Source organism: Rattus norvegicus, chromosome 3 (assembly GCF_036323735.1).
Source record: "Rattus norvegicus strain BN/NHsdMcwi chromosome 3, GRCr8, whole genome shotgun sequence".
Classification (NCBI taxonomy): Eukaryota; Metazoa; Chordata; class Mammalia; order Rodentia; family Muridae; genus Rattus; species Rattus norvegicus.
Genome location: NC_086021.1, coordinates 38,407,333 through 38,434,884, shown reverse-complemented (window position 1 = coordinate 38,434,884; position 27,552 = coordinate 38,407,333). Strand labels below are relative to the sequence as shown.

The window sequence follows — 27,552 nt, the reverse complement described above, 5'->3', positions numbered from 1 at the left end:
GGTGCTAAGAGTTGAACCCTAAGCTTTCTCCCACTGAGTGCCCTCTCAGAATGCTGCTCTGGTTGGATTTGTCCCAGAGTTCTTTTAGTCAGATTCAGACTAAACATTTTTAGCTGGCATGTTAAACTGATTTTAAGACTCTCATTGTGCGCCATAAGACACATCCTCTGATACCAGTTTCATTAATGACATATTTTTGATTAAGGAGTTTCACAAGACTTTTTTGTAAAGACATTCTTTCCCCCTTTTAAATAATCTGTGGACTAATACTCTTTTTTGCTTTCTCACAGTCATCCACACATGTATAAGCCAGAAACTGATGAAGGGCTCTTCTTCATTGCTTTCCACCTTCTTTATTTTTTCCAGGGGTTTCTTTGTGTACTTCTTGCTGTTTTGGAACTCTCTGTAGACCAGGCTGGCTTCAAATTCCAAGATCCACTCACTGGCCTCTGCTTCCCTTGGGATTAAAGATGTGTACCATCATCCAGCTTCCATTTTATGCTTAAGATACGTTTGCTCATTTAACCTGGACTCACCGACTAGCTGGACTGGCTGGCAACAAGCCCCTGGGATGCTCCTGTCTCTGCTTCCCCACTTCTGGGATTGCAAGCATGTGTCATGACAGCAGACTTTTTTATGTAGGGAATGGGATGAAATTTAGGAGCTCATGCTTGCATGACAAGCATTAAGTGAATACTGAGACATGTTCCTAGGCTTTCTGTCCTCCTTGGCCCCGCCCCCTCTTTTTTGAGGCAGAATCTCACTTTGTAGCCCAAATGGGCCTCAGACTTGCAGTGGCAGTTTGAGAGGCCTTCTCTTCTTAGATAATGGGCTTATGAGCAGGAGCCGACATCTCTGGTTTATGTTTTCTCTGTATGTGTACTTTTAGAGGGTACTGGGATTGCGTTTGTGTGTCCTCTGTTTGTTTGAAAAGGATTGCATGTGTAACTTTGAACTCTTGGTCCTCTTGTCCATACATCTCAAATTCTGGTGTCACCATGCCTAGCCTAGATTCTAGATGTAATGAGTGAGCACTCCTCTCGGTGCCTTCTTGGTTACCTTTCCAGTGCTGCTGTTTCTTTGTCCACTAGTTGGCTCCACTGAGCATGCTGCGCTACTCTCCTGTGGTGCACACAGCACCTACAGCTGTACAAGGAACTACTTCTGGTCTGACAATAGGATTTTGGAGGCTACAGATATAGTCTTTTTGTTGGTATAGCTAACTGAAATTTGTTACTTTTTTTTTAAAGATTTATTTTATTTATTATATATAAGTACACTGTAGTTGTCTTCAGATACACCAGGAGAGGGCATCAGATCTCTTTACAGATGGTTGTGAGCCACCATGTGGTTGCTGGGAATTGAATTCAGGACCCCTGGAAGAGCAGTCCGGTGCTCTTAACCACTGAGCCATCTCTCCAGCCCTGAAATTTGTTACTTTTTAAGTGTAATGAACTGCAGTTAAATAAACTGCATAAAATACTAAATAAATATTTTAAAAACTACCCTTCCTGTTTGCAGAAAAGTTTAAGAGGGAAGTAGTACTAAGGCATTTACTTTACTCTTTGATCTTTTCTATTTTTCTTTCTTTGAGACACAGTCTCATAATGTAGTCCAAGCTGGCCTCAAACTTGAGATCTTGCCTTGGTGTTGGGATTACAGGAGGTGCCGTGGTTTCCATTTCTTTTCAGAACTATTTTTTAAAGGAGGTTATATTGGGGAGAATTGTTTGCATGTTCTAGGAATCTCAAGGGCAAATTATAATTTTTTTCTTTTTTAAGCTTGTGCAAATAGAATCCCTCTGGAAGAATAGTGTTTCCCTTAGGCTGGAAAACTTTTGTTTTTGTTTTGTTTTTTTGAGACAGGGTTTCTTTGTGTAGCTGTGACCATCCTGGACTCTGTAGATCAGGCTGCCTCAAACTCAGAGATCTGCCTGCCTCAGCTTCCTGAATGCTGGGATTAAAGGCTTGCACCACTACTATTCAGCTGGAAAAGCTTTTAGTTAAGTATTTGTGGCGAATAAACTACACAAACTAGTGTTTGTACAGAATTTCTATGATTCTTAACTTCTTAAGAATTGTTTTCAATTGTAAAAGAATTGGAACTAGTAATTTCTTTATAAAATATACACTTTGGAAATTGCTTAGATAATAATAATTAAAAATAATAGTAGTAGTACTTATTACTATTATTAAATGATAATTATTATTTTATTATTGTTATTATTATTTGAGACTATGTCTCATTGGCTGCTCAGGAGCTTGCTCTGTAGCCTAGGCTGGCCTTGAATTTAGAAGAGATCCTCCCACCTCTGCCTCCTGAGTGCTAGGATTTAGGATTAAAGGTGAGTGCCACCATCCTTATATTATGATTTTATAAAAACATTTCCAAAAGTCCAGTTTTGTTTTGTTCCTAGGGTGAGACTCAGTTCTGAACTCTTCAGTGTAGCGCCCAGAGCAAGTGTTCAATATCAGTTGATACCTCAATTTCTCATGTAAATGAATGAATTGGAAAAGGGTTATTTAGAAAACATATTAACAGGGATAGCAAGATGGCACAGTGGTTGCTTGTCATGTAAGTGTGACAGCTTCAGTTCTATCCCAGGGACATGTAAAGGTCAGAGAGAATCAACTGCACATGGTTGTGCTCTAACTTCCATTATGCACACCACTACACACATCACACACATGCACATGTAATAGTAATGAAAAAGTAAAATCTAGAAACAGACTTTAGGAATATTATAATATAATAAATAATGATAATAGGTAGTAATAATTGTTTTGGGATTTATGTGTATGGGTATTTTGCCTGCATGTGTGTCTGTGTAACACATGCATACATTGCCTGTGGATACCGGAAGAGGATGTCAGGTCTCCTGGAATTGGAATTACAGTCATGTGTGTGGTATGGATTGAACCTGGTTTCTCTGGGAGAGAAGTCAGTGCTCTTAACTGCTGAGCTGTCTCTTTGAGTATGAAGATGAATCTGATATCTATTAAGTATTTCTACCTGAAAGAAATACTAACATAATTTATATCAATTATGTAATTTACAGCCAAGTGTGGTGCTGTACACTTGTGCTTTTTTTCTTGGTTATTTTTTCGAGACAGATTCTCTGTGTAGCCTTAGCTTTCCTAGAACTCACTCTGTAGACCATGCTGGTCTCAAATTCACAGTGATCAGCCTGCCTCTGCTTCCCAAGCGCTGGATCAGAGGTGTGCACAACCATGTCTGGCATGTGGAATATGTACTTGGAATCTGGCCATTCAGTTCTGGAGGCAAGAAGAATAAGAGTTCAAGGCTAGCCTTGACTATTGATCGAGTTTTAGAGCTATTTAAGACCCTGTCTCAAAAAAACAGAAACGGAAATCCCAACCCAAAACAGCAACAACAAAGCACCGTGTTGTCTTGTTTCGTGTGTGCATGTGTGCTGTGGTACAAACCCAGGACCTCATGTATGCAAGAGATGTCTAGGCCACGGTTTCGCTTAGGCCTGGGAATGTGTTCATACCCTTCTTAGTGAGTGATTTTCTTAAGGCAGAGCTGTGTGCACTCTTGTAACTATAAAGCCGGCAGGATGCCTGCTCATTATCTAAGCTGTCTGTCCAGAACGGTGCCTGCTTGGTCTTGCTTCTGTGTAATTCAGACACACCCACAGGGAGACTAGAAGAAAGCATGTGGTCAAACATGTTCAGTTCTTCCTGTTCTTATGTTGCTTACATGCATATTGTATTAATTATTTTCTATGATTCTTGAATGATCGAGTAGTGGCTTTCAATTGGAAAAGTAAGAATATTAAAAAAGGGCCAAAGGCTGGTAACTCTTTTCCTTTACTTCATGATCCGAGCCAGTAGTACCCTCCCAAGCAATTATTTGGATTAAATACTTTAAAAACCAAACCTTTGTGGTACTTTAGCTCAAACCCAGGCCCTGGACATGTTAGGCAAGCATTCTACCATTGACGAACATTCCCATATGAATGCTTATGGTTTGAAAATTTTAGAAGTTTGTGGACTAGCTCAGCGGTTAGGGACACTGCTCTTGCAGGGATCCTGGATTCAGATCCTGGTGCCCATGAGGCAGCTTATAGCTGTCTGTAGTTCGGTTCCAGGGGGTCTGATGGCCTCTTTTGACCTCCGTGGGCACCAGGTACACATAATAATATCCAGGCAAGGAACTCATAACCAAATAAATTTTTAAAACTTTCAATCTTAGACTAAACTGATCTATTTTTAACCCACTCTGAATATATATTATGTGTAAAGGGTGTAGTGCCTCAGACAGATTTTGGGATGCTTACAAATAAAAATATTGCTTTTTTTTCTCTTTTTTTTTTTTTTTTTCTTTTTTTTTCTGGAGATAGGGTATCACTGTGAAGCCCAGGCTCACCTTGAACTTCTAGTTCCTTCTGTCTCAGTCTTTGCTGGAATTATAGGCACGAGCTATTCACACCTGCCTGAGAGCTTCCTGTACCAGAGACGCTTAAGAAACAGTTTTATGGCTTTTTCCCCTGCCAGAAAGTATTTCATCTCAGAGGAGTGATATTGCATACTTATGATCCCAATGTTTAGGAAGGTGAGGCAGGAGTCTCATAAAGGTTTGAGGCCCTCTTAGGAAGACCCTGTCAGAAGAGCAGAAAGAAGGAAGAAAGAAAAGGAAGGAAGAGAAAATAAATTAGTCTATCTTTCCTTCCTTCTTTGAAACCCAAAGAAGCTAACTTTTTATAATATGAGGTCTCACTGTGGGACTGGAGAGATGGCTCAGAGGTTAAGAGCACTGGCTGCTCTTCTAAAGGTCCTTGTTCAATTCCCAGCAGCCACATGGTGGCTCACAACCATCTGTAATGGGATCTGATGCCAACAAGTGCTCTTTTAACTGAGACATCTCTCTAGCTCATTTTTTTTTTAAAGTTGATTTTGTTTTATGTGTGTGTGTGTGTCTTGAACCTATGTGTGTGCACCATATGTGTACAGGAGCCTGTGGGAGCCAGAAAAAGTGTATTGGATCCCCTGGATTTGGAATTATAGGCAAATATGGGCCCTGTAGATGAGCAGCAAGGGTTCTTAACTGCTAAGCCAGAACTAGTCTTGTGAGGGAAAAAAGATGTGGGTACTGACTACAGTTAAGTGTGGTATTTATTAGATTGTTTTGTAAGGGGTGCTCATCTCTCGTGTGGATTTCTTAGATCCCAGAAGAGGCATCAGAGTTTCTAGAACTGAGTTACAGTTGGTGCCGAGCCATCTCTCTAGCCCTGAGCTTTTGTTCCATCATTTAAAAACATATAATAATTAGAAGGGGTTGGGGATTTAGCTCAGTGGTAGAGCGCTTGCCTAGGAAGTGCAAGGCCCTGGGTTCAGTCCCCAGCTCCGAAAAAAAAGAACCAGAAAAAAAAAAAATTAGCAGTGACAGTAAGAGGTAACACTTTTAAAAAATACTTATTTTATGTATATGAGTACACTGTAGCTGTCTTCAGACACATCAGATCCCATTACAGATGGTTGTGAGCCACCGTATGGTTGCTGGGAATTGAACTCAGGACCTCTGGAAGAGCAGTCAGTGTTCTTAACCACTGAGCCATCTCTCCAGTCCAAGAGCTAACAATTATGGCGGTTGGTTTTTAGTTTTTTGTTTTTGTTTTTTGTTTTTTTTTTTTTTTTGGTACTATATAAAGTAGTGGAAATTATGAATTCTATTCTATAAGGACATTTTAATTTGTTTTTAGAGATTCTTTTTTATTTTATTTTATGAGTCTTTTGTCTGTGTGTACATCTGTGCACCAAATGAGTACCAAGTGCTCTTGAAGATCAGAGGAGGGCATCTGATGCCTTGGAACTGGGGTTACAGGCAGTTTGAGCCACTGTGGGGGAACTGAGAACTGCAGGAGCCGTGAGTACTCCTACCTCCTGAGCCAGCTCTCTGCATCCGATGAGCAATGAGGAGGCGTTTTTTTGTTTTTGTTTGTTTGTTTGTTTGTTTGTTTTTAATGAGGGCATTTTAATGGTTGGATTATATTGAACAGCTATTTTTGGGCCAAGGAGATGACTCAGTAGGAAAAAGTATTTGCTATAAAAGTCTGTTGACCTGAGTTCAAGTCCTAGAACTGGTGTGAAAGTGGAAAGAAAGAACTGACTAGAGAAAGTTGCCCTCTGACCTCCATGTTCCTTCTGTGCTGAGCATGCTCTGTTACCCGTGCCCCACACACCATAATAACTGGTGTTTTAGGCCACGAGTGTTCTTTTGGGTAGAAACACAGTCGATGATAGTAACGCTGATTAAGGTTTAATGAGTTATGATTATTGTAACAACAACATCCCAGTTTGGAGCTGTAACTCAACTGTTAAGAGCTTGTGTAATGTCTATGAAGTTCTGGCTTTAACTCCCAACACTATATAAGCTGTCCAGGCACTATAGTGCACCCTTGTAATCTCAGTGCTCAGGAGGTGCAGACAGAAAGAAACTCAAGGTCATCCTTGACTACACAGCCCATCTGGGCTGCTTGAGATTGCCTTAAAAACAGTAACAACAAAGAAATACAGAACGTGTTTGGTAAATTTGATAAATTTTGCCATGTAGGCACTGCTTTTCTTTTCTTTCTTTTTTTTTTTGGAGCTGGGGACCGAACCCAGGGCCTTGCGCTCACTAGACAAGTGCTCTACCTCTGAGCTAAATCCCCAACCCCTGCTTTTCTTTTTAAAAAAGATTTATTTATTCGTATTTTACGTGTATGTGTGTTTTGTGTGCAGGTACGTCTGTACGACATGTGTTTGCTGTGTCTGAGGAGGCCAGAAGAAGGTGCCAGACTCCCTGGGACTGGAGTTATAGTCAGTTTCCATGTGGGCGCAAAGAACTGAACTTTGGTCCTCTGGACGAGCAGCCATTGGTCTTAGTCACTGAGCCATCTCTCCAGCTCCTTATTCACTTTTACAAGTTTGTGTGTGCACATACGTGTGCGTATGCATGTGTATGCGTGCATGAAGAGGCTGGCAGAGGGCATCAGAGCCTCCTGGGGTTGGAGTTAACAGGCATCTGTAAGCCATCTTACGTTCTTCCAAGAGAGCAACAAGCACAGCAAGCATGCTGGGTAACATTCCGGGTTAATTCCTAGCAGTTTTTCCCCTAAATATATATATATATATATATCACTTCCTTCCTAGACTTTGAGGGAGTTGAGATTATTTAGTTCTGAAGTCCAACTAAAACTTACGTTGTCTGGCAGTTGGAGCTTCTCAAGAAAGCTGGGCATTGTCTGCACTCTGACTTAAACATATGAGGGCTTGTCCTAAGAGTGAGGCAGTTCAGTTATTGCTTACGTCTAATTAATCCATCCAGTTTCATACACTTTTACATTATGGTCATGCTTATCCTCACCGTCTCAGCTTCTTCCGTCCTCCTCCTTTCCCAACAAGTCCAGTGCTAGTTCTACTGCGTGGGCAACTGTTAACAGTAACCGTGACCAAATAAGGTTATTCGTTTCATAGCTGGGAGACACATGAGTGGCTTACAGACAGATGGACAGACAGACGGACACACACATGTTACTAGTTCAACCTTGGGAAATGAAATCGTTTTTACTTTCCTCAGCTGTGTAGCTCTATGTTGTAATCAAAACTACTTATATATCATCAGGTGTAGTGTATACACCTTTGATTCTAGCACTTGGGAGGCAGAAGACTGTGAACTCTGCCATCTTGTTTTTTGAGACAGGGTTTCTCTGTGAAGCTCTGGGTATCCTGGAACTTACTTGTAGACCAGGCTGGCCTTGAACTCACAGAGATCCACCTGCCTCTGCTTCTGCCACCCCAGTGAGTTTCAAGATCTGTCTCAAAACAACAACAACAACACCCCACAAAAGCAAAACAAACAAAATCCCAAAAGACTTTAGGTGGCTCTGTGGGTAAAGGGGTTTGCTGCCAATGCTGAGAGCCTGAGTCCCATCCTTGGGCCCACACGGTAGAGGGTGAGAACTGACTCCACAAGCTAGTCTCAGATTTCTGACTTGCACATGCTCTGTGACACCCCTCAACCCACGTGAGTGAGTGAATAACAAATTAAGGAGGGGTTCTCACCGGCAGGGCTGGGAGTGTTGGTGCAGCACGTGCTTAGCACGCCTATGCATATGGGTTCAGCTTCCAGTGTCAAACAAAAGCAAAAGAAACAGTCATGTATTCCACGCATGAAACTGGAGTGTTTAGGCAGGCTGGTGGTGCAGGCGGCAGGCTTGAAATGTAGTAGTTACTACTGTTTCCTAACACCTATGCACTTACTACCTCTCGTCACATGAAACTGTTCAACTACAACCATTCTACATTGTCTCTGTCTCTGTCACTCTCCAGGTAGACAAATTATCACTGTGGCCCAGTTTGGTCTAGCCTACTGTGTAGCTTAGGCTGGCCTTAACTTGCAGCAACTCTTTTATATCAGCCCCCCAAGTGCTGGTGTTACATGTATAAGCCACTGGCTACCACCTGTTTTTTCTTACTTTATATGTGTAAATATTTTGCTGCATGTATGTATGAGTACCCCCACATGTCCGGTGCCTGTGAAGGTCAGAAAAGGGAGTTAGATCCCCTGGAACTGGAGTTACATGGTTGTGTGCCACCTTGTGATGGCTAGGACTTGAACCAGGGTCACCTTGCAAGAGTAACTAGTGTTCTTAACTGCTGTGTTACCTCCACAGACCTGGCAATATGTTCATTGCTGGGGACTAACCCCAGACAATCATTCTGCTTCTAAGATGCATCCCTAGCCAGGGTCCTGGTTATTTCAAAAAGGGTTTCAAACTCAGGATTCATCTGCTTCAGTCCCCTGAGTACTGGAATTGCTGGTTTGAACCACCATGTTTTGGCTCAGCCATAACTTCTGCTAGCTTAAGATAAGATTCGCTGTGGTGAGAGTTACCATCAAAGCTGGCTGAATGCATTGCTTAGGTGTGGTGCTTGTCTGTCATGTGGGAGGGACATGGATTCAGTCCCCTGCTCTGTAAGGCCTGCAACAACAAAGTCAACCAACCACAAAACACTTTCCTTACAACAGTTCTGCTTAGGGAATGTATTTACCTTGCTGCATGTGAAACCAGTGCAGATTTGTATTTTGCTTTTCTGATCTCAGCAAACTAAAAGAAAAAAAATATGTATATAATACTGTATGTCACAGAATGCTGGTCTGTTCTAAACACCATAAACTAGCTGGTGCCTTTTCTAGGTAGTAGTTGAATACACTACAGCATTAATACTTTTCTCAAGATTATTTGAATTTACTCAACTGATGGTTGCATTTAAAAGCATATTACTTACATAATTAAAAAGCCTTGCCAGGTAGTGGTGGTGTTAATACCAGACCTTGGGGAGGCAGATCTCTGAGTCTGAGGCCAGCCTGGTCTACAGAGTGAGTTCCAGGATAGCCAGGACTACAGAGAGAAAAACAAAACAAAACAAACAAACCACAGTTTTGCTAGGTTTACACCTGTATCCTAGCTTTCAGGAAGCTGAGGCAGGAGGACTGCAATAAGTTGGAGGTCAGCCTGGACTAAATAGTAAAATTCAAAGTCAGCCTGGAATATATAACAAAACTTTCACAGAAACAAGAGAACTCTTAAATAGACAACAATAAAGATGGGCAAAACCCAAGCAAGCTCCTCCCTTTGTCTTTTGGAATAGCTGTAGAGTCCCACAGACCTACCTCCTACCCTGTTACACTTGTCTGCTGTGCCTGTAGAGTCCCACAGACCTACCTCCTACCCTGTTACACTTGTCTGCTGTGCCGAGTACAGTGAACACTACTGTAGGCTGACACTAACCAAAGCTCACGGCTTACTCAGGTTTCCTCACTTTTCAACTTCTCTTCTAGTATACTCCATTGCATTGTTATCACTGTATGAGTTTTAGTTGAAACTTTTTTTTTTTTTTTTTTTTTTTGGTTCTTTTTTTCGGAGCCGGGGACCGAACCCAGGGCCTTGCGCTTCCTAGGTAAGTGCTCTACCACTGAGCTAAATCCCCAGCCCTGAAACATTTTTTAAAAGGTTTACTTATTTATGTGTATGAGTGCTTTATTTGCATGTATGTCTGCATAGCAGAAGAGGGAATCAGATCCCATTACAGATGGTTGTGAGCCACCATGTGGTTGCTGGGATTTGAACTCAGGACCTCTGGAAGAGCAAATAGTCCTCTTAACCTTTGAGCCATCTCTCCAGCCTCCTAATTGAAACATTTTTAATTCAACACCTTATTTGGAAGAAATTCTTTATTCTCAAATTTCAAAGGTCTTTCATCTGTAAGGTGTACTAATTACTAGTAATGCTCTTAGCTGTCTCTTGATCTCACTTTTAATGCTTTGCAAGTTTGAGTCTCTGGGGCTAGAGATGGCTCAGCTGACAGAGTGCTTCCTAGCCTGCACAAGACTCCCAGCACATGGCGGCCTGTGTCTTAGCACCAGGGAGGTGGATGCAGGAAGCCATCCACCATCTTCATCCAAAGCCATCTTCAGTTTTTCAGGGAGTTTGAGGCCAACCTATTCTTGGTAAGATACTGCCTTCAAAAAACAAAATAAAAAACTCACAAACAAAAACAAAATAGGTGTAGGTGTCCCGTGTTAGCTAGTAGTCTGTCACATCTCTTTAATAATAACCTTGATTTTAGTCAGGCGCAGTGGCACTTTAATCCCAGCACTCAAAAGTGGTAGAACAAGGTCAGCCTGGTCTACATAGCTATCTAGTAAACCACCTCAACAGAAAAACAAGCAAAACATGTGCGTAACCTTGATGCTTCCCACTTTCTCAAAAGGTTTAATTACCGCCTCCCCCTCCCCACCCTCCTCCAGACCAGGCTGGCCTTCAATCCAGAGATCTGCATGCCTCTGCCTCCTAAATACAGGGATAAAGATGTGTGCCAGCGGGGCTGGGGATTTAGCTCAGTGGTAGAGTGCTTACCTAGGAAGCACAAGGCCCTGGGTTCGGTCCCCAGCTCCGAAAAAAAGAACCAAAAAAAAAAAAAAAAAAAAAAAAAAAAGATGTGTGCCAGCACACCTGGCTAAAGGTTTAGTTTCCATCAACTCTGCCATGTTGTGGAGATGGAGGCTTTTCTGTGTGGTTCAGATGAAGACATCATTTTGGCCTCAGGTTATGTGACAATAGATGTCAGAGGTCACAGATCACATATCAGAGGCCATCATGGTTTTGGTTTGTTTGTTTTTGAGACAGAGTCCTGGCTGGCCTTGGACTTGCTTTGTAGACTAGGCCTGTATCGAACTCATAGAAGTTGGCCTGCCTCTGCCTCCTGAGTGCAGGGCTTAAAGGTGTGCACCACCATGATGGTAAGTGGTCAGTCTTAAATTCATCAGACTTACTCCAGTTTTAGTTTCCTTTCCACTTTATTGACTACTAAAGTGTCCTCTATAGAAGTGAATACATTGGATTTGGTTTCATGTTCACTCTCTTAATGCTAATAAAAGGATACTTACTATTTGGGCCAAGGATGTAGTTTGATGGTAGAATGCCTGTCAAATACAAATATAATTTGTGAACGCTAGTACATTAAAGTTGTAAGGAGTATCCTGTATTGTAGATGTCAACAATAGGATTGCATTCAGTCCTCTGTTCCTCAGAGAGAAGGAGAGAAGAAGAGAGCATGGGAGGGAGACACAGAAAGAGAGAACCTAAGATAAGCTAGATAGTAGGTTGTTTACTTGAACTCTAAATGCTGCCTTAAAGTTGAAAATTAGTCAATACACCATTATAAATTGGGATGCTTTTAATTAGAGACTCATAAAATGTGAGATGATGCTCTATTCTGAAATGTTATTGTGGAGTAATATTTGGAATAAATATTTTTGAGAGTCCTATAGCCCACACTGTTCTCAAATTTGCATTGTATTTGACCTTGAACTTTTGATCTTCCTGCCTTCCCCAGTGTTGACATTATAGTTGTGTGTCACTCTGTCCTGTTAACTGTTGACATTTGTACTAGATGTACTTTCCTTAGAACTTCTAGTGTAGTTTTCTAGTGTAGCTCAGAAATACCTTATCAGATTCGTGCTTCTTCTCTATGCTCTTCCATAGAGGAGATAAACTTACTTATTAGAAGTTGGCAAACTTTCCGTAGGGGCCAAATGGACTGTAGAAGACTGGTTATTATCCCCCCACCATCTTAACGTGAAAACGGTTATAGACAACATGACTAGAAGGTATAGCCATGTTCCATAAAATCTTAAGGGGATGGAGAGGTGGCTCTGTGGGTAAGAGCATGTGCTGCTCTTGTAGAAGATATGCGTTTGATTCCTAGCACCCATTGGGTGACTAAGCTGTGACTCTAGCTGCACAGGATCCACTGTCCTATTCTGGTCTCTGTGGGCACTGCACCCATGCACATACACAGAAAGTTAAAAATAAATCTTTAAAAGTTTTAGAGTCTGGGGCTGGGGAAATGGCTCAGCAGGTAGAGGTGCTGGCCTTGCAAATCTGGAAATCTGAGTTTGATGAAAGATGAAAGAACTGGCTACAGATGTGTCCTCTGACACATGTGGACACTGTGGCATGTGCTCCTCCAATACACTGTAATACTACATTTCTTTTTGAGATAGTGCTCTAATTAGCAGACCTGGAATGCTCTATGCAGACCAAGCTGGCCTTGCACTTGCTTGCCTCTGTCTCCTGAGTGCTGGGATCAAAGGTATGTGCCACCATGCTAGGCATAAATGAATATTTTAAAAAGATTTATTTATTTATTCTATATAAATACACTGTAGCTGCCTTCAGACACACCAGAAGAGGGCATCAGATTTTATTACAGATGGTTGTGAGCCACCATGCGGTTGCTGGGATTTGAACTCAGGACCTTTGGAAGAGCGGTCAGTACTCTTAACAGCTGAGCCATCTTTCCTGCCCAGCATAAATGAATTTTAAAGTCTTGTTAAGTTAAATTAAATGGGTCATAAAATCATAAGTCATGAATCTGTGGGGTGGGAAGGGTCATTCATAGGGATCGAGGATAATGGAGGTCAGATGGAGGTCAGTTCTTAGATTGGATGGAACGAAACATTTATTTTAAGTGTTAATCTTTTTATTTTAATTTTGCTTAAATTTATTATTATTATTATTATTATTATTATTATTATTATTATTATTATTATTATTATTATTATTATATGTTACTTAGTTTATGTGTGTCAGTGTTTTACTTGCATGTATATATGTATACCACATGTGTGCCTAGTGCCCTTGGAGGTCAGGAGAGGGCACCAGATCCCCTAGAACTAGTGTAATGATCAGACAAACCACCATATGGGTTCTGGGAACCAAATCTGAACACTCTAGAAAAGCAGCAGACACTCCTAACTGTTGAGTTTCTCTTCAGCTCCATTAAGCTCTAAGTTTTAAGGGTTTGTTGTTACTGTTTTGTTTTTTGAGAGGGTCTCTCTATAGTTCTGGCTGTCCTGAACTTGCTGTGTAAACTGTTTATAATTGCTGAGATTAAAGGTGTGGACCACCATGCCTAGTCCTAAATTTTAATTTTGAAGTTATATTTGAAGATTTTAACTTCTGAATTGCATAAATACGTTTTTATTTTGCTGTGTCATTGAAGACATGCTTACTCAGTAGCTTGAACAGTATTTTGGTTATGAGATTATGGGCTCTTTGAGATTAGGGGAATCGGGCTGAGTTCCAGCAAAACTCAAGAACATATTTGTTATTGCAACTCTCATAATATTAATTGTCTGTGTTTCGTTTATGAGCCCAGAGCCTCATGCATGCTAGGCTTGACCACTGAGCTGTACCCCAGCCTCATAGTACTCAATTTAAAAATTTGGGGATTATGTATATGTGTGTATATTTTATTATTTTTTTAAGGACTGGATTTTGATGTGACCACCCTATCCCTATTTTTTTTATTATTTGAGAGTCTTTACTGTATATTCTTGACTGATCTGGATCTCACTATGTAGACCAGGCTGGCCTCAAAATCAGAGAGATCTACCTGCATCTGCCTCCTGAGTGCTGGGGTTATAGGTGTGTCACCACACCTAGCAGTATTTTTAATTGTGTATTTTGTGTGTGAGTGTGTTCATGTGAGCGCAGGTGCCTACAGAGGTGAGAAGAGGATATCAGATCCCCTGGAGCTAGGGGTACAGGAGGTTGTGTAGGCCCTGGAGACCTCGATAGGCTCTCTGCAGGAGTAGCAGACGCTCTTACATAATGAGCTGTTCTCCAGCCCCCACGCTTAGTTCTCAGCCAGACTTTTTTTTCCCCCAAAGACAATTTTTTTCTTTGAGACTTTTTTTTGAGTTAGTAGTTACTCTCTGCTCATACAATTTTGTTATCTTAAGTATTGGTATTCCTGTTGTTAATGCAAGACATTTGTGGTCTGGCAGTTCAAGGGTCTGGCTTAGATAGTAATGCTTTAAAGTTTGTGTACAGTTTGTATTTGTTTGTTTAGTTATTAGAAAAATAAGAGTTGTTTGATGGGCTGGAGAGATGGCTCAGGGGTTAAGAGCACTGACTGCTCTTCCTTCGTTCCTGAGTTCAATTCCCAGCAACCACATGGTGGCTCACAGCCATCTGTAATGGGATCTGATGCCCTCTTCTGGTGTGTGTGAGGCCAGCGACAGTGTACTCACATACATGAAATAAATAAAATCTAAAAACAACAGCAAAAACAAAAAACAAAACCAAAAAATAAAAGAGAGTTGTTTGATTTTTATCTATACCTTTGGCACATATTTGTCCAGTTACTGTGAACTAGGCCATCACCTAAGCCTGAGAGCAGGGCAGTGAAACAAACAGACAGATCCTGGCCATGGTGGCTCACTGTTAGATGTAGAAGCCTCCCAGTAAGGACGGTTAGCAAGCAAGTTAGCTGTCTGTAGTAAATGCTAGGTAGATCCTGGAGGGGCAAAGATTTAGCTAGGGAAGACCACGTCAGCTTTTGGATTTCATTCTGCGTATAAGGTAAGGTCTTGAGATGGTTTCTAGTCAAGGAATAAAATGGTGTGACTATCAGATACACTCTATGGGGAGAGCACACTTTGGGAATTCAAAATAGGGAGGAAGGAAATCAACTAGTTCATAGGCTTTCCAGGGAGGTGGGGTGGACTCCCAGTGAAAACAGTAACCACATAGATTTCTTTTCTTTTCTCTTCTCTTTTCTCTTTCTTTCTTTTTGTTGTTTGTTTGTTTGATTGATTGATTGATTGATTGATTTGCTTTTTGAGACTGGATTTCTCTTATGTAGCCCTGGCTATCCTAGAACTCTTCGAACTCAGAGACTAATCTGTCTCTGCCTCCCCAGTGCTGGGATTAAAGGTGTGCCTCCTCACCAACCACTTAGACTATTTCACAGATAGAATCAACAGGGTGTATTGATTGCAATATGAAAGCAGTCAAGGATGACTTCATGGCTAATAAGCAGAGGCACCTCCCTAAATAGATTTAGATTTATTTGTTGCTGTTAACTCTAATTTAGAAACAGTCTGCTGAGTGTGTGTGTGTGCCTATAATTTCAGGTCTTGGGAGACTAAAGGTAGGAGGATCAGGAGTCCAGGTCATTCTCAGCTATGTGGTAAATTTGAGGCAAGCCTGGACTGTATGAGACTGTCTCAGAAAACCAGCAAGAGGACTGAGGATGCAGCTCAGATGGTAGAGTGCTTGCCTGCACAAATCGTGGGTTCAATCCACAGCACTACATAATTGGGCAGGATAGCCCATTCCTGTAATTGTAGCACTTGGGAGGTAGAAGCAGGATGAACAGGAGTTCAGGATCATCCTTAGGTACATAAAGGATTCAAAGCTAATCTGTGCTATGTGAAACTGTATTTCCAAAAAATAATATACGTAAGATCTGGATAGATGACTGAGTGGTTAGAATGCTTCTTCAGTAAACATGAGAACAGGAATTCAAATCCCTACATTCATTTAACAAGCCAGGGATCTGTGCAAGCCTGTAACCCCAGCTCTAGGTGGGACAAAGACAGGAGGCTCGCTGGAGCTTACTGGCTTTCAGCCTAGACAAAACATGACCTGGTTCTGGGAGAGACCCCGCCTTGAAGAAATAGAGAGTGATAAAGCACATCCAATGCCTTGTGTGGCTTATGTGTATATATTCATAGAGGCTCACACACATGGGCAAACATGCATACTTTAAAAAAAAAATCATGGTCCAGTGAGATGGCCCATGTAGTAAATGCACCTGATACCAAGTCTGAGGACCTGTTTAGTTCTTGAGACCCGCATGCTAAAAGGAGAGAACCAGCCTCCCACAATTTGTCCCCTGACTTCCATACATATGCTATGACATACCCCCCCATATATAAATGCAAAAGTAAAATAAAATATTTTAAAAATTTGTGTTTCTTACTGAGCAGTGGTGATGCATACCTTTAATCCCAGCACTCAGGAGTCAGAGGCAGGTGGATCTCTGAGTTCTGGGCCAGCCTGGTCTACAGAGTGAGTTCCAGGACAGCCAGGGCTACACACAGAGAAACCCTGTCTCAAAACAACAACAACAACAAAAAGTAATTTTATTCCTTTTGATTTTAGAAAAAAATGATGTGACATAAACTTGAATTTTGCCTTTTTTTATTTTTAGTGATCAACCTTTGTACCTTTTCCGAATTCAAAGATGGTGAAGCTAGATATTCACACATTGGCCCACCACCTCAAGCAGGAGCGCTTATATGTGAGCTCTGAGAAACAGCTCATTCAGAGGCTAAATGCAGATGTGCTGAAGACAGCCGAGAAGCTGTATCGGACAGCGTGGATTGCAAAGCAGCAGAGGATTAATTTGGATCGTCTCATTATAACCAGGTAAAGAGACATTTTCAGGTCACGCATTATGTGAGCATTTAATTCTGTACTACTCACTAACCAAAGGAATCACTATTAGGTGAGTCTGCTGATAGAATTTATGGAGCTCACTTGTTCATTAATTAGCTTAAAGAGTGATAACTTAATGATTAATTTTTATGTCTTTGCATGTATAACATTATTATAGAGACTAAATTTTGTGCTACTTACAATCATTTCCATATTTTGATCTTATTGATTGTTTTTCAAGACAAGGTTTCTCTGTGTAGCCTTGCTTGCCCTGGAACTCACTCTGTAGACCAGGTTGGCCTCCAACTCATAAAGATCCGACTGCCTCAGCCTCCCAAGCTTTGGGCTAAAGGCATGTGCCACCACTGCCCAGTGAATTTGTGTATCTTTTTAAAGAAAAAGGCTTTTTTAGAGTTAAAATTTTTATTTTATGCATATGGGTGTTTTGCCCACCTGTAGATCTATGTGCCCTTGTGTGCCTGGTGTTCGTCCCATTGTTCCAAGAAGCAGTTTTTAACTGTAACAGTATTAGTATAATGTTGTTAAGTAGTCAGATGAAGCAGAATATAAACCGTATGACTGTATTTATAAAAATCAGAAGGGCAGGACCGACCTTTGATGATGTCATCCAGATCACAACTCTTAGTTGTGTTTGCCAGGAAGGTATTGACTGAAAGGCCTATGCACAAGAACATTCCATGTTGTAAATCAAGCCCAGGGTTTGTGCTGCCAGCAAGCGTCCTTCCAGCTGAGCTGCCTCCCCAGCTCCTGTTTTGATTATTTTAGTGCTTGGATATTGGTGAATGTCCTTGTGTCAGTAAATAAGCAGTTTTTGCACTGTAGCAAATTTTTAAATTTAATTCATAGCTTTGGACATTGAATATGAAAAGTTGGCTTCCTCTTTACTTTCAGGTATGGCTGCTGTCTTTACTCATTCCCATGTTCTCAGAGTTTAGCAATTCAGGAGATCTCATTATTGACACAGTAATGAACTCAGATTTATTCATTTCAATATAGTGTTGTATAATTGTTATTAATACTGTTTTGCCTATGTGCTAACATTTTCCAGCGCTGAAGCTTCCCCTGCTGAGTGTTGCCAGCATGCTAAGATTTTGGAAGACACACAGTTTGTTGATGGATATAAGCAACTGGGATTTCAGGAAACAGCCTATGGAGAATTCCTGAGTCGGTTAAGAGAGAATCCGCGTCTTATTGCCTCCTCTTTGGTTGCTGGAGAAAAACTCAATCAGGAGAACACACAAAGTGTTATCTACACTGTTTTTACCTCCTTGTATGGCAACTGTATTATGCAAGAAGATGAAAGCTACCTCCTTCAGGTTTTACGATACTTGATTGAATTCGAACTTAAAGAAAGTGACAACCCCAGGCGCCTTTTGAGGAGAGGAACCTGTGCCTTCAGCATCTTATTTAAACTTTTTTCTGAAGGACTGTTTTCTGCCAAACTTTTCCTTACGGCTACTTTACATGAGCCAATCATGCAGCTCCTTGTAGAAGATGAGGACCACCTGGAGACAGATCCAAACAAGCTAATCGAGAGGTTCTCTCCAGCCCAGCAGGAAAAACTCTTTGGAGAGAAAGGCTCAGATAGATTTAGGCAAAAGGTTCAAGAAATGGTAGATTCCAATGAGGCTAAACTAGTGGCTTTGGTGAACAAATTTATTGGTTACCTTAAGCAAAATACGTACTGCTTTCCACATAGTTTGAGGTGGATTGTATCACAGATGTACAAAACTCTTTCTTGTGTAGACAGATTGGAGGTTGGGGAGGTCAGAGCAATGTGTACGGATCTTCTGTTGGCTTGCTTCATTTGTCCCGCAGTTGTCAATCCAGAACAGTATGGAATAATATCTGATGCTCCTATTAATGAGGTGGCAAGATTTAACCTGATGCAGGTATGATTTTGCTATTATTATTATTATTATTATTATTATTATTATTATTTATGAGTGCTGAATTTACATGTGTTCCTGCATGACAGAAGAGGATATTAGATCCCATTACAGATGGTTGTTAGCCAAAATGTGGTTTCTGGGAATCAAACACAGGTCCTCTGGAGGAACAGCCAGTGCATTTAACCGCTAAGCTGTCTCTCCAGCCTGCTTTAGCTATTGTTAATGTAGCATTTAGTTTAAGACCAGCTGATCTTTATGTAGTGGAGTGGTAATGGAAATAATGACGTTCATATGTTCTTACCATTTCTTTTCTGAAAAGAAATGCTCCTCATGAAACAGAAGCAATTACATTAGGATTTTGAGATATTATAATCATAAATGTTTTTGCATTGTTTTTCAAATGAAATCCTTGAACTCTTGGACATAGAGTTGTCTAGGTTTTCTAGAACAAGCTCATCATCCCTATTCTATAATTTCAGAGTTCAGACTGATTGGAAATTGAGAGTGTCCTTTGTACTTCAAAACTGAAATTGAAGCTAGGCAGTGGTGCTTGCCTTTAATCCAGACAGAGGCAGAGGCGGAGGTAGAGGCAGAGGCATCTGTGTAAGACCAGCCTGGTCTACAGAGCAAGTCCCAAGACAGCCAGGGCTACACAGAGAAACACTGTTTGGAAAAAAACAAAACAAAACAATCAGCATTAAAGGGGGCTGGAGAAATGACTCAGCGGTTTAGAGTACTAACTGCTCTTCCAGAGGACAGGCTTCAAATCCCAGCAACCACATGGTGGCTCACAACTGTAACTCTAGTTCCAGGGGACCCAACACCTTCACAAGGACATACATGCAGCCTGAACACTCATGCATATAAAAACAAGACCCCCAAATCCCTGAAACCGAATAGGAAGCCACTTACAGTTAGTACTCCTTGGAGCGCTTAGGTTTTCTTGCAGAAATGTTCATGTTTTTGAAAGTAGACACCAACCTGTGAAGATTGTACACACATACACACACACACACACACACACACACACACTCTCACACACATACACACACACTCTCACACTCACATACACTCACACACACACATATAAACACTCACACACAAACACACACATACACACACTCACACACATATACACACACATACACACACACTCACACACACATACATAAACACACACAGTCACACACACACTCACACAAACATACACACATATACACACACACACTCACACACATACACACCCATATACACACACACTCACACAAACATACATATACACACACACACTCACATACACTCACATACACTCTCACACACATACACACACATATATACACATACTCACACACACACTCACACACATATACACACACAGTCACACACACACACTCACACACATATACACACTCACACTCACACACACATATACACATTCACACACTCAAACACATATACACACTCACACACTCAAACACACATATACACACATTCACACACATATACACACACATACACACACATACATACACACACACACACGGTTATCCTCTTAAAAATTTGGAGTTCTGGGCAAAGGAGTTGGCTCATTGGGTTAAAGTCCTTCCTTGAGGAATTTGATAACTTGAGTTCATTCCCTGGGACCCATGTTGGTAGAAGACTAACAAGTAACAACTCAAAGTTGTCCTCATACATGTGGAGACATGTATGTCATAGGGGAGCCCAGAGCCTCACATGTGCTAAGCACATGCTCTACCTTTAAGTCACACTCACAATCTTATTTATTTTATGTGTGTGGATGTTTTACCCAAAGTCTTATTATTTATTTCAACTAATTATTTATATAATTTATTTTATGTGGGGGTGTTTTGCCTGTATGTGTATTTGTACAGTGTCTGCAGAAGACAGCACTGGGTCCCCTGGAACTGGAACTAGAGGCAGCTGTTAGTCTGCCAAGCAGGGGCTGGAGGAGTGACTAGTGGCCGTAACTTCAGAGCAGTCTCACTGGCCTCCTTGCCTAGTCTTTTTTAAAATTAAAAAAAAAAAACAATCCTTTTTCCTGGCTGGTGAGATGGTTCAGTGGTTAAGAGTACATTTTGCTCTTCCTGAGGATCTGGGTTCAGTTCTCAGCACCCACATGGTGGATCGCAACCATCCCTAGCACCAGTTCCAGGGATCTGATACCTTCTGACCTCCATGGGCTCCAGGCATGTAGGTGGGACATACACATATCTGCGGGCAAACCATTATATGCATAAAATTAGACAAACCTTAAAAAGTCAACATTTTCTTTTTGGGGTGTGGGGGGTGTTGAGACATGGTTTCTCTGTATAGTTGTGGTACTCACTTTGTAGACCAGGCTGGCCTCAAATCTACAGAAAATTGTCTGCCTCTGCCTCTGCCTCCCAAATGCTGAGATTAAAGGCATACACCACCACTGCTTGGCTTATTTAAATTAGAGGCTTGTGTGTGAGTGTGCTGTGTGCACATGTATGTGTAGGTTCATGTGCCATGTGGAGTTTCTTCCACTTTTGTGTTATTCTTCATTCTTCTGAAGTAGGGTTTCTCACTGAACAGAAAACTCACCATTTTGGCTAGGCTGCCCGGCTATTGAGCTCATAGTATCTAATTACCACATGGTTATGCCTAACTTTTATGTAGGTGCTGAGGATTTGAACTTCGGTCCTCATGCTTGCATGTCATGTGCTCTTACCCACAGAATCATCGCCCAAGTCCATACAATCCTCAAGCCTTTTAATCATATCTTATTCTCCTAAGGTACCATAAAGAGAAGATTGGGTTAATTTAAAATAGACCGTCTTATAATTTTTTAAAATATTGATAGCCAAAGTCATCAGCCGAGCAGTAGTGGTGCACACCTGTAATCCCAGCACTTGGGAGGCAGAGGCAGGTGGATCTCTGTGAGTTTGAGGCCAGCCTGGTTTACAGAGCAAGTTCCAGGGCAGCCAGGGCCACACAGATCCTGTCTTAAAAAGCAACTGAAAACTATAAAGAGAATGCTTTACCCTGGACTTTATGTTATACTTGAAACCATTGACCATGTGAGTTAGCCTTTGCAGATAATTTAAAATTTTTCTTGGGCCAAAGGTAGTTTGGAGGTAAAAATGCTATATGTAAACTTGACAGTTTGAATTTCATATCCAGAACCTATGATAAAAGGAGAGAACCAGCTCCTAAACATTGTCCTCTGATCTGCACATGTGCACTGTGACATGCATGCACCTCCCTGATTATGCACACACATAGATAAAGTGTTAAATAGTGTTAAGCACGCAGTAAGTGCAGCACCAGAAATAAATACATTGTACTTTCAGTTTCCTAATGTCGCTGTCATATGTTAACAAGAAATTACAGCAAAGTTTTTTACTTCCTCTAACTCGTAATCTGAAAATAGCAAAAGCTGACATAGACAAGACACACATTTTATTGGGCATTTTACTTTGTTTTCCTGATCAGATGGATGTGAAAATTATTGTGAAACCAGATTCTTCCGCTGGAATGGAAGTGCTTTCATGGACCAGTGCTGGTGTGTGCAGCCTTCATCTGCTTATCTCTGCTTTCGTTTGCAGGTTGGCCGCCTTTTGCAGCAGTTAGCAATGACTGGCACTGAGGAAGGAGATCCCCGGACCAAAAATAGCCTTGGGAAATTTGACAAAGTAGGAATGAATGTTGTGTCATGTGAAATACAGTTGGTAGACTGTAAGATGTCTGGGAGTGCTAGCCCACACCGTGATCTCAGTTGAGGTGGGAGGATTGCCTTGAGTCCAAGGTTAGCTAAGATAACAGTGAGTCCTCATTACAAACAAAATACACTTACTTGGTACTCAGTTTTAATACTGTGATTCCCAGGCCCAGCCTGGTCCACACAGAGATTCCAGGCCATCCAGGTCTATTTAGAAAAATCCCATGTCAAGAACAAACAGCATGAAGTAAAATAATACAAAATATGAAATTCAGGCAAAATATTGGTGAACTTAAATATTCTTTTTACCAAATCTTGTCTTTGGGTGACATGAAAGTTAAATAATTCAGTCATTAATTTGTTTTTAAATTAGTTAATATTATATCAGCAACAGTTAAATTTAGGAAGATTTCTCTAATGATTATTATTAAACTGTCTTGTAAGTATTAAAGGTCTATTGTAATGAGAATCAAGACCTATTAGATTATTTTTAAAAAGTATGTTTTTAACTTGTTATTAATATAGCAATCAGCAGTAATTAAATAACTTTAAATGTTTAGGTGTTTTCCAGTTAGTCGAGTAACATAAGTATTTCATTAGGTTTTGAGTAGGCTATTAATGCAACTTGACTGACAACTCAAATGTCAGACTGGCGAGACTGCTCAGAAGGGACGAATGCTTGCTGTTCTTTCAGAGGGCAGGAGCTGTTCTTAGTTAGCACCCTCTTTGTGTGGCTTACAACCACCTGAAATTTCAGCCCTTGGGATGTATAAACATTTATGTACACAGTAAGAATTAAAATAAATCTTAAAAGCAAATGAATAAAAAATATAGAACCCTCAAAGGCTGTTCGGAGCTTAGCGTACATACTGTAACCCCAGTACCTGAGGAGGAGATGCCGGAAAAGCACTCTGGTTTGATGCCCACTTGGACACCATGGGTATTAGGCCAGCCAAAGCTAGAGAGTAGGACTTTGTTTAAAAAAGGAAAAAAGCAACAAGAACAACAAGACCCCCAAGACACAAAACAGGACTAGCAATGACCTAGTGGGTAAAGGTGCTTGTGACATAAACCTGCGGACCTGCGTTTGGTCCTCAGAGCCTGCATAGTGGAGAAGAGCAGACTCACTCTGTCTTCTCATCTCCGTGTGTGCATTCTTACGAACACTCACTCATCCCGCCCACCCTGGACACAGAGAAATACAGGGACGCATTGAGGGGCTGGAGAGATGGCTCAGCAGTTAAGAGCACTGACTGCACTTCCAGAGGTCCTGAGTTCAATTCTCAGCAACCACATGGTGGCTCACGACTATCTGTAATGGGATCTGATGCCCTCTTCTGGTGTCTGCAGACAATGACGGTGTACTCACATATATAAAGTAAATAAATCTTAAAAAAAAAAGAAGAAAAGAGAAACAAAAATTTGAAAGGAAAAATCAAAAAAATAAATAAAAATGTGTGTCATGTGCCATCCATCCCCCTGTGCTTCTCACCGTCCCCTTGATTCCTCTCCAGAAAGCTCTGGATGATGCCGTCGGTCTTTTCTCGAGATCTGCATGTATCACACACTCCCAGTAGGTCTCCCACTGCACACTCTCCCTGCCTTTCAGTACTCTAGGTTGTAGAATACATACGTATACTTGGTTGTCCTTGAGCTTACTCTGCATTGAGGCATAAAGAATTGCAGGTTTTAACGTGTAAAATTTAAAATAGTTTTCATGAAGTTAATCTTTTTTATGCCTGTCCACCTTGGTCAGAAAATTTACAGTCTTTTGAGGGGAGAATTTCACTGTGATCTCTTCCTGTTTCAACAGGGCTGTGTCGCTGCTTTCCTTGATGTCGTAATCGGAGGCCGTGCAGTAGAGACTCCACCAATGTCCTCTGTTAATCTTCTGGAAGGCTTGAGCAGAACTGTGGTGTATATAAGCTACAGTCAGCTTATTACTCTGGTAAGGGCATCATTCTTCAACTGAAGGTTTTGGATGTCATTTTTTTAGCCATGTGTTGGCAGGTCACAGATGAACACATCCTATAAGAAGTATACTTTTTTTGAAAAATTGATTTTACTAGATAATGTCTTTTACTTTTACCAGGTAAATTTTATGAAGAGTGTGATGTCTGGAGATCAACTGAAAGAAGATAGAATGGCTCTTGACAATTTGTTGGCAAACTTGCCCCAGGCTAAGCCCGGGAAGAGCAGCAGTCTAGACATGACTCCCTACAGCACTCCTCAGATGTCTCCAGCAACCACTCCAGCCAATAAAAAGAATCGGCTACCTATAGGTGACGAGAACCCTTCCTTCTAGAGCTTTTAAAATACCATTTCTTCAAAGGTGGGGTGCAGCCCGTAGGTAGAGTATTTGCCTAGTATGTATGAAGCCCTAGGCTTAGCTCCCACAGACTGCAGAGACAGAGTGTGATGTCCCAGGACCATAATACCAGCTTGGGTAATATTAGACCCTGCTTTTTAAAAGAAGTAGTTATATTTAATTAGACTTTATTCATGAAATATCTGTAACTATCTACCTGCATTTGAAGATTGAGCAGGCACTAATTAAACCTTTTTAGAATGTTTCATTTAATCCATATAAACATCCACCACGGAATGATCACTGTTTTGTACTCCTATGAGATGCTGGTGTACAAAGAACATTACCATAAGCCCTGATGTTCTCAGATTAGTTACTCCTCGGCCACTGAGCCACACCTCTGCTCAGTTTTACACGTTTTAAAGAAGGGGATTTCATTTTTAAACATGGTTTCTTGAAATCAATATGTTTTCCATTTAACATGGTATCATCAAGTCTTTAGCTTTCTTCACTGTCCCAAAATGTCAGATATATAATTCAAAATGGGGCTGGTGGTAGATCCCAGCATTCTACAGAGGCAGAGGCATCGGGGGCAGGGGGCAGGGGGATGGGAGATGGAGGGGAGAGACAGACCTCTGAGTTGAAGGCCAGCCTGGTCTACAGACGAGTTCCAGGACAGCCAGGGCCACACAGGGAGACCTTGACTCGAAAACCAACCAACCAACAAGCAAATAAATAAAATAAAATAAAACAATACTTTTTTTTTTGGTTCTTTTTTTCGGAGCTGGGGACCGAACCCAGGGCCTTGCGCTTCCTAGGTAAGCGCTCTACCACTGAGCTAAATCCCCAGCCCCAACAATACATTTTTTAACTAGGCATGGTGATGCATGCTTTTAATCCCAGCACTCAGGAGGCAGAGGTAGGCAGAGGTCCATTGTGAGACCCTATCTCAAAAACAAAAAACCAGACCAAACAAAACAAAAGACCAAATTTCTTTTGATTAAGAAATGATGTTTTATGCTTAGTGGTTTTTAATATTGTAGACATATCATATTGTTAACATGAAGACCCACTATTTTTGATAGAGATCACCTCCCTTCACTGTTGTACATTAGTTTTTTTTTTCTTTTTTTTCTTTTTTTCCTGTCACTTGAATATATTAGAGATGGGTGTAATGGGGAGAAAATTTTAAATGTCTGCCCAGTGTTTTGTATGGTCATGTAACCTTGTGATTGCATTTAATTTCATGATTTAAACAATGTTTCCAATGTTCAGAGGGTTGATTTTCTTTCTATTTAATATTTTTGTAACCCAGGACAACAGTTAGCAGCCATCACTGCCTGGGATTCTTCAGCCACCAATCTTACCGCTCACATTCCTCTAGTAACCCCGTTTGGTGGGTAGTAGGCCTTTCTCCTTCCTTCCATATTGTGCACTAGACATATTCACAGGTGTGCTCCCTGTGCATGCTGCTTCCTTCCGCTTTCTCTAAGTTGCTCCATGAAATTTGATCACTTGCATTTTTGTAAATTACAGCTTCCAGTGTGCTAAGTTCACAGAGCTGCTTATGAGGTTGATAGAAGGTGGGAAGGGAAGCGTAAAGATGTACTGGGCCTGTCCCAGGCTTTGGGAACCCTGTGATGTGACTTGACTCTAAAAGTGATGATGAACAGATCTGCAGCTTTGTAAATGAAGATGTTTCTATCTCTGTGTTTGTCTTCACGGAGGTCAGCTTGTCTCAGCACGCAGCTCGCTTCTGTTACTGCTGAATGTTTTATTTTATGTCTTCACTTTTGACTGTATTGTACCATCAGAATTTCTACTTACTATACAGTTGTACTGAATTTGATTGCTTGTAAGAGAAAGGGGAGGCTTCTCACAGAACACTGAAACTCTTTGTCTCCAAAATATTGTAAATTTCATCATTCAAAATTTCTTTTTTTTTTTATTTTTTTATTTTTTATTAACTTGAGTATTTCTTATATACATTTCGAGTGTTATTCCCTTTCCCGGTTTCCGGGCAAACATCCCCCTCCCCCCTCCCCTTCCTTATGGGTGTTCCCCTCCCAACCCTCCCACCATTGCCGCCCTCCCCCCACTTTTTTTTTTTTTTTTTTAAGAGGAAGAGTTCTTTTTTTTTTTTTTTTTTTTTAAAGATTTATTTTATTTATTATATATAAGTACACTGTAGCTGTCTTCAGATACACCAGAAGAGGGCATCAGATCTCTTTACAGATGGTTGTGAGCCACCATGTGGTTGCTGGGAATTGAACTCATGACCTCTGGAAGAGCAGTTGGGTGCTCTTAACCGCTGAGCCATCTCTCCAGCCCCCATTCAAAATTTCTTAAATGACAGTATATAGGATGCAGCCTGGGATAACTCAGTGGTAGAGATGTAGTGTGAGCAGGCCCTGGGGCAGTTCCCAGCACAGAGGGAGAGAGATGGATGGATGGATGGATGGATGGATGGATGGATGGATGGATGGACGGGCAGAAGGACAGATGTTAGATACATAGAAATAATTTTAAATGCATATAATAAATTCATTAAAAATAAATATTGTAAGGCTGGAAAGATGGCTCAGAGGGTAAAGAACTTGATGCCAAACCTGCCTGCTTGAGTTTGATCCCTGGGGTTCACATGATAGAAGAGAGGGCTGACTCCCACAAGCTGTGCTCTGTGTGTACAGGAGTGCTGTGGTGTACCCCACGTGCTAAAGAAATAGAAAAAGGAAAAAAAAGAAAAAGAAAAAAAAAGAAAAAATATGTATTAATGGAAGAATAAAAGATAGGTGAGTTTTTAAAAAACGTGTGTGTGTGTGTG

General features: G+C 41.0%; 1 protein-coding gene across 9 annotated transcripts in view; it reads left to right on the top strand.

Annotated features, from left to right (window-relative positions):
- The window catches only part of Gapvd1 (GTPase activating protein and VPS9 domains 1), a 73,550-nt gene that overhangs the window by 4,519 nt on the left and 41,479 nt on the right, over window positions 1–27,552 (top strand). For 5 of the 9 annotated variants that reach the window (XR_010064646.1, XM_008761792.4, XM_008761794.4 and 2 more), the window contains exons 2-7: window positions 16,578–16,795; window positions 17,874–18,717; window positions 22,308–22,394; window positions 24,234–24,368; window positions 24,513–24,702; window positions 26,044–26,124. Coding sequence is in view for 8 of the 9 variants with exons in the window: in XM_008761792.4 (XP_008760014.1) it covers window positions 16,611–16,795; window positions 17,874–18,717; window positions 22,308–22,394; window positions 24,234–24,368; window positions 24,513–24,702; window positions 26,044–26,124 (1,522 nt within the window). In the remaining variant the exon portion in view is untranslated. The remainder of the gene's footprint in view (window positions 1–16,577; window positions 16,796–17,873; window positions 18,718–22,307; window positions 22,395–24,233; window positions 24,369–24,512; window positions 24,703–26,043; window positions 26,125–27,552) is intronic. The other 4 variants (NM_001427683.1, XM_063283969.1, XM_008761795.4 and 1 more) reach the window with 1 other exon arrangement.